General features: G+C 37.4%; 1 protein-coding gene across 5 annotated transcripts in view; it reads right to left on the bottom strand.

Annotated features, from left to right (window-relative positions):
* NEDD4 (NEDD4 E3 ubiquitin protein ligase) overlaps window positions 1-17,573 on the bottom strand; it is a 126,775-nt gene that overhangs the window by 70,627 nt on the left and 38,575 nt on the right. For 4 of the 5 annotated variants that reach the window (XM_038418647.2, XM_038418651.2, XM_043494233.1 and 1 more), the window contains one exon: window positions 12,617-12,670. In XM_038418647.2, the coding sequence (XP_038274575.1) occupies window positions 12,617-12,670 (54 nt within the window). Of the gene's footprint in view, window positions 1-6,587; window positions 8,166-12,616; window positions 12,671-17,573 lie in introns of those variants that run through there. The other variant, XM_038418652.2, reaches the window with a different exon arrangement.

The raw sequence follows: 17,573 nt of genomic DNA, 5'->3' as shown, positions 1-17,573 counted from the left end.
CTGCAAGCTTCAAGAAGCTGGAACTGTGGATTAGCTAGAAACAGGCACATACGTGTTTTAGAGACTGATGCAAAAGTGAGTGGTGATGCATTATTTATCAGCTTCCCTCACAAGGTAGTAACCAGCTCTTCAGCTAGAGCTAAGAGTTATTGGTGCTAGTTTTGGCAATGAGAAACTAACTCAGACTCCTTTTTACTCCTCGGGGGGGAGGGGAATTATGCATGACTGCACACCTGCAGAAAATGTCCCCACCCCCAAATTCCTGTACTTCCCTGCAGAAAATGGCAGGGAAGCAAAGAGTTCCAGAATGTGAGCTCCAGCCCAAGTTGAAACATCCACACAGCAGTTAAAAATCCCCAAAGCCCAAGCCCTGTGAGCCAAAGGCAGCTGATATGAGTGAACCATGGGTGTTTAATGGCAGCGGAGACACACCCTTATAGGACACTACTAGACCAGAGGGAGAAACTAAAGAACAAGGAATAAGGTAAAGTGATAAAAAGACCACAAAAAACCCTGAAAACAACTGATAATTTACGGGGGGAAAGCTTAGAAAAGAGGAACACTGGTGAAAATGCAATATAGGAGCTGGCTGTAGGAGGCTTGTGAAAGGCTACAAATAGTGTAATCTTTGTGATATAAAAAGGTTTTAATTCTTTTCAGCTAGAGTCACCATAAGACAAGATCTCAGTTTTTCAAATGAGTAGATCTTCAATTCTCCTTTAATGCTTTAGAGCGCACTACGAATCTTGCAGACATGCTATACGTCAACATTTAGAATTCATTTCTAAGATGGGCAAAAACTGTTGATTATGTTCTTTAATACCTCCTGGTAAGTTAACATAGGGGATCCTATTTCACTGTTTTTTAAACTATTAAGATAATGGTGTGGGTTAAGCTCACAGTTAAGTCAAAACACGTGAATACCTTTGATAAAACAAACTACATAAGATTTTTCACCATGGTTTCTGCAAGTCTTCTCCCCACAAAAAGTCAAGCACTTTGGCTTGTCTTAAATGATCAGATACACAGCTCTATTTAACTTTCTAGAGCTAATATGTTTAATTTCTGATAGTTTTTAAATCTGGCTTCCATATGAGGAGAGATAAGACTGGGACTTTTCACCTTGGAAAAGAGACGAGTAAGGAGGGATATGACAGAGGTCTATAAAATCATGGCTGGTGTGCAGAAAGTGAATAAGGAAGTGTTATTTACTCCTTTTCACAACATAAGAAATAGGGTTCACCAAATGAAATTAATAGGCAGCAAATAAAACAAATAAAAAGAAGTATTTCTTCACACAATGCACAGTCAACCTGTGGAACTCCTTGCCAGAGGACATTGTGAAGACCAAGACCATAACAGGGTTCAAAAAAAGAACTAGATAAATTCATGGAGGATAGCCAATGATGGACCTATTAGCCAGGGTGGGCAGGAATGGTGTCCCCAGCCTCCATTTGTCAGAATGAGTGACAGGGGATGGATCACTTGATTACTTGTTCTGTTCATTCCCTCTGTGGCACCTGGCACTGACCACGGTTGAAAGACAGGATTCTGGGCTAGATGGACCTTTAGTTTGACCCAGTAGGGTCATTCTTATGTTCTTGCCCCAAGTTGAAGCAGTTTATTGGGAAGCAGTCCATAACCTGTAATATACCTTTTTAGGGTCTGAACAGACTTCAGTCTCTAGTGCTGTTGACCCAGCACCTTATAAAAATACTGAAACATTTCTGGAGGAGAAGAATGTTATAACAAGAATTCCAAACAGGAGCAGACTATATCTGGTTTGAGCAGAGATGAGACAAAAAATGGTAGATGAAATGCAAAGAGGCTAATCAAGGTTTTACTAAGTTTAGCTAAAGGCCATGATACATTTAACATTAAAATGCACTGATTAGCTCAGTGACTTCCAATAAAAATGTGCCTCTCCCCTCACTTCAAAGTCAATGGGAGAGGAAATGGTGACTGGACTGTAGGGAATGTAACAGTGTCTGGAGAGCATAGGGGAGATACAAGAGTGTATGCATCAACTGTGGCAAGATGAGGCTGCCCTCCCCTTAAGGGCTGACTTCCAGTTGGGGGGGAACGGGGACCAGGCTAGCTGATTGGCTCGTGTCACCACATCCCCCCACCCACCTATTCAAATTCTCCCAGACTTTTCAAAAAAGTCTCCTGCTGGCTGACCCATCCTGCCTCCCCTTAATTTTAGTTTAGAACAGTGTTTTTAAGATGAAGGTTTGAGCAACTGCCTGTTTTGTGACAGGGAAGGAATTTTTCTCCATTGAGGCCAAATTGGTAAAGATCTGTTAGGCTTTTTTGTTCCTTGCAGCATCATGTAGGGAAAGTCTGAGTGAAAGCAATCAGACTTAAGTTAAAATTAGCAAAGTTAAGACCATTTAGCTTATCACAAGTTGCGGCTGGTGTCCCCTGCAATTAAAGGCTAGAAGGGCCAGTTCCCAGAGGTAAATGAGACCTGGTATTCTGCTGGTGGACTGTGTGCCTTAAGAGCAGAGGGGACCTGAAGTCTTCCCAGCCTGAGGTTCCCTCTTGATAACCTTTCCCTTCCCCCACAGAGTGGGGAGGGAGAAAGGATTCAGCAGTGAGTTGAGTCCTAGGAGTGCCAAGGAGTGTCTACTTTGAGTTACTGGTTATATAGTGGTAGCCCTGAAACCCCACATGGGAACCAGTTAAATTCCAGGTATAAGTAGAGCATGGGCACATAGCACCCCTCACCAGCATTAAATGAAGTCATGGCTTGCTGCTTATATCCATCACATGCATCTGTTGTTTGATTGCCTGTGTGTCTAGATCAATGTGAGTCTCCTAAGAGATAGGACTTCATGCTGAAGTCTGATGCTCCATTCAGCTTAAGTTTGACATAGTTGCTACAAGAACTTCAGAAGCATGTCCCCCAAGTAAAACTCGCTATGGAATACAGAGCGTTTTTTTGTTACCAGTACACTCTGGTTCAGAGGGGTTTGAGAGTTCAAATTGAAAGTTTCCTTCAAACAAAACTAGTTATACAAAAGCTTTCATGAGCTCTAATGTGCGAGTTTTAAGGTCTTTTGCTCTAGTAAATGTTGCAAATTTCATTCACCAAACCTGGAACTCTAGCAAAATCAGTAAAGTAAAAAAGGGAAGTATTAACATTATCCTCATATATTTTAAAATGTACCTTAAAATTTCTAATACAGAATTATACTGAATTACTGGGGATAGACTTCCCAGCTTAGTTAGCATGTTCATACATTCAAAGTATGAATGTTTCTCATCTGGAAGGAGTGGTTAACCTCATGACTGCCAGTGAGGAACCATAATACCAGAAACTATAATGTAAGCAATTATCCAACTGAAGGTCTGAAAGTAGACTTGTACTATTACTCCACCCTCCCTCCCCACAAAATTGGGAATATGCCTTTATAAGAGACCAGGTAACTTGTTCTATCCCTCTACATATTCCCACCCCTTCAAAAAACCCAATTCATGATATGAACAATTTAAATTAGTTCAAACACTTCTGCTACAGAATAATTTCTACCCCAACCTAAAGGCACATGAACTAAACTAATAAGTCAGTAAGTCAAGGCCATGCACCTTGATATTGCAATCAGGACATTTAATCCTCTCCCCTCCCCCACATCCATTGCACAACTTACTGCAAGGCTACCGTGGTACATTTCAAATAAAGATTAATATAGAGACATGGTCCAGCCATCCTCCCACACTTTTCAACTGAAATAGCTTAAGGCCTGCTGTTACAGAAGTGAAGTTTCTTACTAAATTTTAAAAAGCAGACTTAAGCTGCTGATTATGGAAAGCAAGAAACCTGATACTATGTGGCTGAAGGCTAGTAGCTAGGCATGTAAGAAAAGAATGCATAGACCTTTCACTGCTTCAGACACTGGAGTCTCTAACCAAAGCACTGATTTAATTTCATGACTGCTCTGCACAGATAGCTGACATTACTAAATGCTACTCCCATATCAGCTTGTTAAATTTGAATCCAGACTCAGCATATCAGTATACTAAGCCAGACTAACTGGAGTCAAGAGAAATATTTTGGGAGTCGTTTTTAAATGAGTCACAATACTCCCACTATAATTAGATTTACTATTTAATTAAACAAACTATTACAGTAGAAATCTATTATATTTAAAAAAAAGACTGCTATACCACCCGTATTACTGTTTACAATTTTTCTTCTAACAGGTTGCTGAATTAGTACAAAGTCAATTCAATCTGATCTTTTTGCGTATTTTGGTAAACTGTTTGTAAGCAAACTGGTTGTAAAAGCTCGTTTTACACTAAAAGGTCAAGGGTCAATTGAGGAGAGAGAGGACTCTGTGCATGTTGTCTTACACAAAGGACCTGAAACTCACTAACTGCTGCAGATCATATTTAGCATCCAGTTTTCAAAAGGCAGCCATCATTCCGTTTTGCATGCACAAATCCAAGTAATTTGCATGTGCATGAAAAGTGTGTTCACAACTGTGAGCACAATTTGAAAGACACACTTCAGCCCCTTTGAAATTGGACTGTCCAGGATCATGTTTCTAGGTTTTAACCATGAAGCTTAATACACACTGCTAGAAAAAGGCCAACCCCCACCCCCCCACAAAAACAAAACAAAAACAAAACAAAAAAAAAAAACACACCACACACCAAATCCAAACCACACATTCTTTAGTAATAGTCATACACTACTTGCTACACAGTGCTTCAAAGGTTGCCAGAATCACAGAAAGGGTTAATCCATGACATGTCTGCCAAGAAACTATTACAAATTATTTTCTTTAGAAGACTGAAGTTTGCCGGGAGTTTTTACTCAAGCATTTATTTTCACAGGCTGGGCTTCTAATTTGAATGTGCAACATTAATTTGCTTTACATTTTTAGACAAGTGACATTAACAGAAAACAGCTGTAAGTGGAAAACCATGAGAAGGGCACTTTTAAGCACTGTGATTAAACAGTTTTTCATCGTCTCAATGGAATTTCTGTAATGAGCAGGTTCAGACTACTTGGTTTTCTACATATTAGGGAATATTTCACAACCACAATACCACTGCAATTTAAATAAAAGAGTTCCCTTACTGATTTAAGGTTTTCCAATACAATCTAGTACAGCCCTTTCCCCAAAAAAGTACATACTCCAAAGAATACACACTGATAACTTATGATACACTCTGATGATTTTTCTGTCAAAGTTTAAAATTCAGACCAATATTGTAAGAGATATTTTTTCCCCATAAAAAGTTATGGACAGTGATTTTAATAAAGAAAATAAACAAACAGCAAAGGATGCAGGCGGGGGCTCTAGGCAGGCAATACTTTCACTGAAAGAGCTAAAATGTGCAGGATAGGACTTCAAGGTAATACTACAGCAACTCTCCAGATTGGTGTTAACTGCAGATCACTGGCAACGTCCTTTTCATTTGTATCAGCGAAGTGGTAAAATAGTGGAAATGTCAATTCGCTAAGGCTAGTTTGTACTTAAAACTTTACTAAAGTTTGTAAAAATGCCCCGTTGTTGCATTGTTACCCATTTTTATTCATAATTAAGAGCACTATGCAAGTCTGAAATTTTGCAAAAACTTCTGAATGACTTTCAAGAACAAAAGATCATTTAAACAAGTTTATAAACCAACGTGTCTTGTGGCTTTGACTGTGGTTATTAACAAATATAAATTGCATCATCAGTTAATACAAGAGGGACAAATTTCTGAAGTTTTAGTTCAAAAGGAGTTTTATTACTCAAAAAAGTTAAGACTACTAAACTCAAGAACTAATTTGAACAGCAATGTTGTTGGAAAAGATATTAAGTTACAGTGTAAAGCTTGGGCTAAACTAGTGGTTAGAGAAAAAAGGGGAGGAAACACTTAAAATTCCTGTGGCTCAGGGTGTATACAGATCTAAAATGATATTTTAAGAGTTGCTCTGCTCAAATACTACTTATAATTAATTCTCTACACACAGCAAGTTTCTGCAAAAGCATTTAAAAAAACATATAAAGTAAATCAAAGATTATATAGTAACTTATTCATTCTTAAGTTTCAGAGTGGTAGTCATGTTAGTCTGCATCAGCAAAACAAGGAGTCCTTGTGGCACCTTAGAGACTAACAAATTTATTTGAGCATAAGCTTTAAAATCTAGATATTTCAATAAAAAAATAATTCTGTTGTGGATTAAATGTTATACAGTTGAAGTTTTAGCTCAAATTTGATTTTAAGTCGAGGAGAACTTCAATATCTAGACTACTACATAATAAGGTAAACCATTTATCCTCATGCAAATTAAATAATCAGTTACGAGTCTGAATTAATATTTGAAGTTCAGGTGCTTGACTGAGAATTCTGCCCAAAAAGGATACTAGACTCTAGGAAAGATCAAATGAGAATTCTCTGTCACACCCCGACTCCATTTAGAATACATAATTTATTCAGTATTGTAAAATGATTCAATAAGTTAACATAACCAACGTTTGTAAATGGAGTGTATTTATGCTCAATCATAGGCTATCGTTCTACTACTTCAGATCCACTGGCAAAGGAAGATTTATATAGTGTTAGTTTTTCCTTCGAGAAAAACTCACCTTGTGGGGCTTCCACAAAGTACTACTTGATTCCCTTTTGTAGATACTGGCATTTTTTGGAAAGCCACTAGTTTTTCCTTCATTTCCAGGTGTGAACTGTATGTGCAACTGGGATGTCTCTGCCTTAGGACACTTATATTTAAGACTGGATAAACAGCAAGCAACTTTTTGACAAGATCCTTCTAATGAAACGCTTCTTTGCAGAATATGGTGGGTTGTCCTCATTTGTGTATTTGGTCTTTCTAATTTGTTTATAAGAATCTGATACTCAGAATAGTTTGAGGGTAAACATGTAGATGTGCTACGTATCAGTTTTAAATTTGGGTACTTTGCATCAGAGTACAAATTTAATTCCTTTTCTGATAACTCTGGACTGTAGCAACCATTAACCGTTTCATCCCTTGATGCAGATTCTCTTTGTTGAGTGAAATGAACTGAAATGCAAGAGAAGCTATCAGATGTTTTTTCACAAGTTGTCTTCTCAGCGCTACTTGTGGCCTGATTTTTGTCCTGTAATGAACTATTCAAGTAAAGTGGTCTAATGTCTCTAGTTTCACCAGGAGAGCAAATGGTTTTAGATAGTCGAAGTCCATTGACTGCTGTTGAAAGGAACCCTTTAGAAGAAGTTGTTTGATCTTCATTTTTTGCCAGTTCAGTAGGAGAAATAAGGAATTGATGTGATGTTTGATAAGGTCCCCTGCTTGGTAGAGGACCCAAGCATGTTGGAGAAGTTGGTGGGGTAGTGGAGGGACTCCTAGGAAAGATTACCAGTGACGAAAAACGTTGTAGTGGAATTTTAGTTTTCATCCTCATTGGCAATTTCACTTGTTCCAAACCATCTTGATCAAAAGTAATATTATTTTTACTTCTGCATAAAGTTTCCTGAGATATATTGTTCCTATAGGAATTACATTTGTTTGCTCTGCTTCCATACGAAGTACTATGTAAAATACTACTACAGAAAGTATCATCACCAGTGGAAAGAGTGCAATTACTACTGTCACTAATTATACTGTTGCTGTACGAGTCTCCATCACTAGTGATACTTGTACACGATTCATAGTCACTGCCAGTACTATTGAAGGATCCACTGTTATTCGCTGCAATACCGCCAAGACTGCTATTGCACATGGCAGCATTGCTCAAATGGCTGCTACTGTTTAGCATATTAGCTCTGTAATCAGCCATATGCCTGCTACAAGAGTTTCCTTCATTACCAACACTGAAGAAAGCATCTTCACTAGCAATTACTGTATCAGATTGAAAACATTCACTATACCTTCTAGACTGCAGAGAAATCTGCAGTGAGGTGCTCTTTTTGTTGTTCTTTTGCAGTGAAGAAACAGCTGAATGCTGCTGTTGATTAATTATTTCCTGCATTACCGTTGGAAAGACAGCTTGCCTGGGAGTCAGCTTCATTTGTATAATATCAGGTGCAGAATTCTGTGAAGGTCTTTGGAAATACATATGAATGTTACTATCCAAACCATCTCCAGAGATTTCTGATAACGGATCAGTGTTGCTTCTTCGGGCTGCAAAATGCAATCTTAACCGTCGTGCCATTTGTTCTCATTTGCACACATGTTAGCAAGTAAGAACCATAAAGCTCCTTTTGCAGAAAGGTTAGAGGCAGCTGCACAGAGTTGAGATCCAGTTCAAACACATCACAAAAGTAAGATCCCATGAAATATGCAGCCTTTGTCCCAATTTCAACAAAATACTAACTAGTGTATAATAAAAAGCACCTCCTTAAAAATAAGTCACCCAATCCTTGAACTGCGGTTTCTGGACTCTCTTTGATTGTTTGTAGTCAGAATGCATCCACTTACAAAGCACTTGATTTCCAACAACCGTCAAGCTTAACTCAGCTGCAGCACACGGACACACACTGCCTACCTTGTTTCACTGTCACCTTCTGTAATTTGCATAAATGAATAAAACCCAAGAATATTCTAGCTCTTAGCGTTTAAAACAGCAATTCTTGCTGCAGCTACATTAGCTGAACCAAAGTATCTGTGCTTTCTGCAGCAGTGTATGACTACTAATATTTTTACCCATAGGTTTAGAATTACAGGAAGTTGGTAGGAATGAAGTCCCATATAGCGGAGTATCAAATCTAGGATTGAATTTCCAAATAGTAACCCATGCAAGTAAACTGGTGAAGTCTGAAGTTATGCAAAAGCCAATGAACTAAGCCATTTCATACTCATAAAAGGTTAAAAAAAATTAGGAGTTATTTTAGGAGTCCTAAGAAAGCTATTGGGCAATCACACTTAAATGCTGACACTTAACATGAATTTGCATTCTGTGGAATCCTATAGTGCCATATTACTTTGGTTTTTGTTTTGAGTGAGATGCAACTGGGTTAAATATTTTGCCACTCAAGGTTTCAGCCTAGCATAGAGGTTCTTTCCTAATGAATATATTTTTGCCTTTTTCTGGTTAAAGGTGTGCTTTGTTAGATATTTTGCACTTTTACAACTTTTTACATTTCAAACTCAAGTGCTTAAATTGTTGGCCAGTAGTCTATATTCTGGACTAGTATCTGGTTATTTATGAATTACAGATGCAGAGTACTAGTGTTCAACCATGCTTTTAGCATGCAATCTTTAGGTCTGTATAGGTACAGATTAAGGAAATTTAAACGCAGTCTTTCTAGAGATGTACAGTATAGGCTGCATATTTAAAATGACTGCATAATCTATGGAGTACAATTTATAGATGAAGACTACTCGAAAGCCACATTGTACAAGATATTGTATGCAAACGTTATAGTAATCTCATGCATTCACAGTTAACTACAGTAACAAGAATATATTACAATTGCACCTCTTTTGTAAAGTGCTTTGACATCCATTGATGAAAAAAACACTATGAAAACACAATTAGACTAATCAAGGTAAAAATACACTGGCAACTTTTCCCAAAAACGTTAGACTAAAATGACAGAATTTCTCTGGGCATTTGCCACATTGATAGAAAAGGCCCTTTGCTGGCATCTAGTGGGACTTTTGGAAAAAGGTAGTCTCACTGTGAAGTGTCAATAGCAGTAAACATTTGCTTATGAATGACAGGTTTCAGAGTGGTAGCTGTGTTAGTCTGTATCAGCAAGAAGAATGAGTACTCGATTTAGCCCACGAAAGCTTATGCCCAAATAAATTTGTTGGTCTCTAAGGTGCCACAAGTACTCCTCGTTCTTTTGGCTATGAATGTACTTTTAACTACAGAAACTATACTTCATGCAATACTAAATGTGAACATACTAACATGGAATGAATTACTGCTGCCGGTAAAGCTCAAACAGGAGAGAACACCAAACCATTTATCCTTTCATAGGTCATACTGTTGGATAGTTTCTGCTCAATATTTACATGACCCTTGCTATATTTTTGATTAGCGTGCACTAAAACTAACAGTTTTACCTCCCCTCCAAATAAGAGCCAGGACCAAGTTTACAGTACTTTTTGTTTGCAAGCAAGCAACAAGTTTCTTTTTTTAATACTACTCCAGGGTTCATTTAACCTGATTACCCAAATTTTGCGGTTAGAAATGCATCAACAACATAAAATAGCTTAGTCACAAAAAGACCAATAAGTAAAACAGTTCAGCTATTTCACCAAGTATCACTAATCAAAGTTACACTTGGAAAAACTGAACCTTTTTTGGTCACAAGTTCAGAAAGATATGTATAACCATTAAGCAATATAGTTTCTTTGAGTTTCAAGTTTTGGTAGAAAAGAAAACATTGGTTCTAGTTAAAAAAAAACAAAAAGTGACTTTATAATTTTATAGCCCGACTTGATTTAGTCTAAAGGACAACAAAATTAAACCCATCATGCTTACCCAAGTTTTCAAGTACATAAAAGGTTGTCACAAGGACAAGGGAGATCAATCATTCTTGCTAACTTCTAAGGATAGGACAAGCAGCAATGCACTTAAATTGCAGCAAGGGCGGTTTAGGCTGGACATTAGGAAAAACTTCTTAACTGTCAGGGTGGTTAAGCACTTGAATAAATTGCCTAGGGAGACTGTGGAATCTCTGTCACTGGAGATTTTTAAGAGCAAGTTAGACAAACACCTGTCAGGGATGGTCTAGATAATACTTAGTCCTGCCACAAGTACAGGGGACTGGACTAGATGATCTCTCGAGGGCCCTTCCAGTCCTATGATTGTTTTCTTCACATCATCAACTTCAAAAGCTCACACTTTGTCCATCTTTATACCATGATTTTTACTTTCATACCGTTTCTGCTGCCCCCCCCCCTCCGCCCATATTTTCATTAGGGTAAAGTTCTCACAAGCCCTTAAGTGATTTAGACTCCTAACTATTGAAAATGGGATTATAGGTGCTTTTAGAAACTGTACCCCTAGTTAACAGCCAAATCCTAGTGCCTTTTGAGCACTCCTACTATAGTTTGAATGAAAGCTGAAGCACAGGGCCTGAAGTGTCATTCTGTGGGATTCATTTGCCAATCTGCTGAAACAGTTGATGCTCTTGATGGCCAGTCTCCAAGAGGATGGATAAAAAATATTTTTTTAAAAATTACAGAAATATGTAACTGAAATTAGCAAACATCAAATTTAGAGTTCTAAAAATAAATTTGTTTCAAGTTATAACTTGTTTTATAACCTCAAATTTAAGCCTTAAAATTTGCTAAAATTAATTTAAAAAAAATTCTGTATCAATGAGCTCAGTGTAAGGGTGCTTCTTTTTAAAATATATACAAAATGGGAGAAAACCTCAACCTTTTGATATCAATTCAAGCTTTTAGTTTTGGTTTGGAGAAAAGATTTTGCCATAATTATTTTTAGTTTCAGTTTATATAGAAGGTGCAGAGAGAATATTTCTCTTCATTTGTACTAGTTCATTCAAAGTTAAAAAACTGATTGAGAGTTGAAAAAGGAAAGCTCGTTTTCTTCTTCAATCTATGACTTAAAACCAGGTGGGAGAGGATAAGCTCTACTACTTCTAAGAACTTGAAAGACACGGGGCCAGATTTTCAAAGATATTTAGGCACCTCAAGATGCAGATAGGTACTTTTGAAAATCCCACTAAGCACTTAAAAAGGCTAGGTGCCTATGTGCATCTTTAGGTGCCTAAGTACTTTAGAAAATCTGGCCCATGGTGACCAGGAAAAGTCAACTAACTACAGTTAAGTTGTTTAATAAGCCCATTTTTAAAATGCAAGATGTATTTTGATAATTTTTCTTCTCTTCTGTATCCAGTATAATTACTGTAGTGTTACTTAATAAACAGACCTATTTTAAAAACACTTTTTCTATACACTTTTAACTGAATTCCAGTTTTCATCCAGAGTAAAAAGGCATCTAGTAAAGAAATATTTACCTTTTCAACAAAAATGTTTAAATTAAGAATTTGAATAAGTGTATGTTAACGTTTATTTCATAAATAAATGTGTATAGACCTAGTGTATCCTCCTGGCTAGCACCAACTTTAGTTAAAAGGCTATATTTGGTTTCATCAACATATTTAATCATACCAACGCATGGGAATGAACCTTCTAGGTAAGGTACAATTGCAAAGTAAGTTTAAAAATCAATGTTTCCTTCTTGCTAATTTAAATGATTAAAATTGTGGTTTTAATCACTGATTTAAATCAATCCATGCTGGTCTCAGAGAAACCTTTATCTTTACTATGGGGGCTTTAGTAGTGGTAAAACAAGTATTAGATCGTTTAAGAGAGTTACCATACCCAAAATTAAATTTCTCTAACATTTACAACCACTCAAAGTTTAAAGGTAATCCATCACCTGAAAGACTAATCCATGAAAACCTTTTGAACAAGCAGATACTATATTTAAGACACTGGATTCCAAAATTTGTAATATAGAAGAACTACAGAAAATAGTGACTTCAAACAAGAAAAGATGAGCTGTCAGATTTAGCCTTAAATTTGACATTTATCAAAATTAATTTCTTTATGGAGCTGCCTTTTTAATACGTGTCCATCTAAACTTGATTTCATGCTCGTCTTCAAGAACAAATATTCCAGTATGTAATGACCTACCAAACGGTTTTCATCAAATACTTCAAAAAGAAGCCTGTGCTGCTGAGGATTAACCTAGGAAAGAGGAAGAGATTAACAGTTATTAGCCAGTCAAGATATTTGGAAAGTTGCAGTATTTATTTTTGCTAAGCAAATATTCTAAGTTCAAATTAATTTAGAACTAGTTAAGATTAGTATCAATGCTGACACAAACCTTGTGCACTTTATAGATTCACAGAATTTAAAACCAGAAGGGACCCTTAGATCATGTAGTCTGACTCCTGTATATTACAGGCCAAAATATTTCACTGTTATTCTTGTATTGAGCCCCAATAACTGTGTTTCACTAAAGAATATCCTCCAGAAAGACTCCAGTCTCGATTTGATGACAAGGAATAGAGAATCAAACACTGCCCCTAGCAGTTTGTTCCAATGGTTACTATTCATCACAATTAAAAATTCTGCCTAATTTCTAATTTAATTTTGTCTGGCATCAGCCAGGTATTGGTTTTTGATAGCTCTCTTTACTGTGTTTAAAGAAAATGATTGACAGTCCTACACAATTAAGTTCACTACAGAATATTTGAGACTGAACAGTCTTTGTTCTAAAGAAATCATTTGACAAGTTGTTACTAACAGCTACAAAGTTCTAAGTCAAAACAGAAAGAAATGCTTGAGTGGAGATGTGACGCAACTCAAAAAGGCAAATGAATTCTTACAGGAATGGAGAATATTTTACACTTCACTTTATTCCATATAAGGTTGCCTGCTTTCATCCACAACAAAACAAATGTTGCAGGAACCAAGGTGCTCAAAGAACTTTAACATATTTGATGGATGCGTCAAAACTTTAAATTTTTGAACTGAAAAAAAAAGTGGCCTGCCACCCAGGAGTACACTCACCCCGGTATCTGTATAAACACCCTTGTATGAGGTAATATCCTTCCTATCTGTATAAATAACCCTGTATATCTGAACTATTTACAACAGTTATAGAAAACCTAGCATTTCTCTGGTTCTCTCTTAAAGATCTGCCTGCATAGATACGTATTTCAGATTATGAGCAAACCTTGGATATGCAAGCTTCGTACTTTTTAGACACCAATGTTCGTTAATGTATATTTTCCCCTACACACTAATTGTCCAGATAAAATGCAAAGGTGTGCAATGAAACTATTTTCATCAGAAAATTTCCAATCACTTCTGCTGTCAAGTAGTCCAAAACGTAAGGAGGTGAACCTGAGGAATCTTATTTTAATTTGATATTTGTTGGTGCTGTAACAAAGAAAAAGGAATCCTGATGCATATGCTATGGGACCATCCAACAGCTATGGAAAGAGGTGAACACTAGCATTAAAATAGTATTTGACTTCAATAGCCAAACCTCTGCCAAAATTTACCTGTTAGTTGGGTTTACTCTGTCACAAAGAGACTTTGGTTCTTGAGGGCAACAATGATCATCAAGGACATGATTTTACCAAAGTGGAAGAGTAGCTCTGTGCCCAAAACAGAACAATGGTATTTGGAACTGTATGAGTAATCAGCCAAAGAAAGACTAGCCAATTGCTGTAGAGAGCAATTATATGAATTTGAAGATATTTGGATCATGTTTCTAGACAGTGGATAAAAAATAAATCTTGAGATACTCAAAGAATGCTATCTAATCCATTCTCTCCCTGTCGTCTCTTTATTTCTCCTTATTCATTTAGGTCTAACTTTATTACTGCGACTCCCATCCTCCTATCGTGTTGTGTGTATGTAGTATCGTCTGGTCTTGCAGCTTTAACAAGTTGTAAAATTGCAGAATTCTATTGGAAATCCTGCAGTTTGTGCAATTTTTGGCACATATACAGTCATTAACCCTTTTGTATTTTTCATTATCTGTGTCTTTATAAAAACTGACAAAAAGATTGCAAGACTGCTTTCCTTAACCTGCTGTATCACATAGCAGCTAAATCCAGCAGATACTGCATGAAGGTACAGTATGGCCATAAATCCAGGTAGCAGCGTTCTCTCTATGCAGGTATTTAAAACATGCAGTAGAGGATGCCTTAGATGTGGTGCAACATGTTCATCTCCTTTTTGGTATCTGGATCCTTGCTAACCAACAGCAGTGACGGAGAGTCAGATCCACTTTGACAGAAGTGAAATTAGCCCAAAAGTGGGCATTTTGTAGTGATTTTGTCCACGCTCAGCACAGTAACATCTGGTATTGTAACTGCATGCACCTTTTGATTGAACTGGCTACTGCAACATACTTTAGCAAAATGTCCAATCTTTTTGCAATGATTGCACTGAGCTACTTTTGCCAGACATCCTGTGTAGCTTGCAAGGTGTTGTGGGGATCCACAGCAAAAACATGCTTTTACCTGCTGATTCAGTGATTTTTCATTAGTTTTCTTCTTGCAAGTGTGTGTCTGTAGTGGTAGTGAACTTTTCTGCAAAGGAGTCACAGCCTGGACCATGCCTCCTGTATCCATGCTCATTATTTTGGCTTCAGCTGTAGCTGACTTAATCTGAGTAGCAATGGTTATTACTTTTTCTAGTGTAAATTGTGGTTCTAGAAGTAAGCACTCTTACATGAAGCATGGTTGTTTTCTCAATGAGCTAGTCTCTAGTCATTTCATCTGCCATATTCCCAAAGTCACAAATTACAATCAGACTCCTCAGGGAAGCAATATACTGCATTATACTGCATTCTGGTTTCTGCTCACGCTGGTGAAATCTGTAGCGATTAGCTACTACATTTACTTTTGGGCAGAAATTAGCAACCCCCTAGTGTAGCATATGAAGGTAACTGATTTTCAAAACGGTTTAGTCCCATGAGGTAAATAATCCAGCCCCCCCTAGTAGTGAATAAGGCTTGTGGTAAAATACCATAGGTTAGAGGACTGATTTAATTAAAATTAGAAGCCGCTATTGGGAGAAGTTTACATAGGGTCAAGGATCTTCCTTACCTATAAGGACACAGCTTAGAGTGTGTCACTGTGCATCATCCATTAGTTCCTCTAAACTGTAAACTCACCTAGTTGATTCACCACCAGGAATGCCCTCTTTTTCAATATATGGAGCTATTACCAGAATTTCCTTGCACTGTCAGTTTGAAAAGCAGCATATCCCAGGACGGAGACTGCTCTTGAATAGGAGGTAAAACATAAATCAAGCCCTTTAAGTAGGAGGAAAGCATACAAGTGCCATGAACCAATGTACGATAGAAAAACAAAAACTTTCAGAGGTAAAGGGGAGATCCAATAGTCCAGGACAAATGGAATGGAAGACTGGTGAAGATGAAATCCAGTCTTTCCCAGATGGAGAAGCAGTTTCACTTCAGAATAAGTTTCTAGCACACCATTAAATTAGGCTTGAACAAACACTGGGAGAGAATGAGTCATTACACTAACTAAAAACTATTTCCCCATGCTAATTTTCCCCCTACTGTTACTCAGACCTTCTTATCAACTGTTTGAAATAGGCCATCCTGATTATCACTACAAAAAAAGTTGTTTTTCCTCCTGATAATAGCCCACCTCGATTGGTCTTGTTAGAGTTGGTATGGCAACCCCCATTTTTTCATGTTCTGTGTGGTGCATGTATATCTATATCTATCTTCCTACTGTATTTTCATTGCATGCATCTGATGAAGTGGACTTTAGCCCATGAAAGCTTATGCTCAAATAAATTTGTTAGTCTCTAAGGTGCCACAAGTACTCCTCGTTCTTTCTTGCAGAAGATTCCTTGCTCTGGAGAAATTCAAAGAACTCTCTTGCAGAACAATAAAGAACACATTCATCCAGCAAGCATCTAGGCTGTCAGACTGGACCTCAAGTTGAGTGGTAGAACCGGACCTTGATTCTGAGACAAAGAAATCCAGTAGTTGGGCATAAGGGCTTGAAAATCCACTACTACATCCAGTAAATCAGTGTATTGGAACTGATGAGGCAAGGCTGGGGCTATGATCAAACCCTGGTTCCATCACGTCTTACTTATTAACCAGAGGATAAAGGAGATGCACTCCTTTATGAACTGGCTCTTATAAAGCAGTCATCAAGGTAGGAGGGCCATTACTACTTCTAGACTTTTCTGTGAGCTCTCATGGTGCTGTGGAGTGCCCAAACTAGTTAGGTCATTCCCCCACACTGACTCAGAGATACTTTTGATTATCCAGGCAAAACAGTACAGAAGTAACAATGAAACTGGCATATTGGATCAGTAATGCAGTCTACTATCTATTATCTAATTTACTGCCCTGTCCCCAGCAGGAGCTAGTACCATGTGTTTCAGAGAAAGGTGCAAGAAACCCTATACCTGCCAGATAACTTGGGGGCAGGTTAAGTTTTCTTGTAACCCTTCCCCACGATCCAATAGTTAAAATTTGGCTTCTAAATCCTGATGCTTCAGGGTATATCCCTGTCGAGACTATTACTATAAGCTTGTATATTTGCTATACATTTAAGACAATTCTTTTTTAGAACTCCTGCAAAGCTCTTGGCCTCTGATATGCTATGGAAATCAGTTCTACAGTCTAATTTTAGATTGTGAGAAAAACTGCAAAGTTAGTGTTGAATCTCCCACCTTTCAACTTCATCAAGTACCCTTGTTCTTGTGTTACAGCAAAAGGCGACCAGAAGTTCCTAGTCTACCTTTGTTATACCCATTCATTATTGCATCGACTTTTGGGTCCACACTTAATCATCTCTGCTCTGAGTTTTTCATTTCTTTAATTCCTCTTAATTCCATCTAATTCTGCTATGTTTTTGAGATGCAGCAGTCAGAACTCACAGTATTCTAAGCGAGGGCATACTATTGATTTAAGGTCATTATATTCTCTACCTTGATCTTTAGGCATCTTAATGTTCTATTTGCTTTGACTGCTGCTGCATATTGAACAAAGGTATTCATTGTTCTAGTCACAGTGATGCTCAGGTCTTTTTTCCTTAGGCAAACTGAATTTAGTATCCAGTAACACATACATGTAATT

This window comes from Dermochelys coriacea, chromosome 10, assembly GCF_009764565.3.
Source record: "Dermochelys coriacea isolate rDerCor1 chromosome 10, rDerCor1.pri.v4, whole genome shotgun sequence".
NCBI classification, from domain to species: Eukaryota; Metazoa; Chordata; order Testudines; family Dermochelyidae; genus Dermochelys; species Dermochelys coriacea.
Note: the sequence above shows the minus strand (reverse complement) of the source record. Positions and strands in the feature narration are given on the sequence as shown.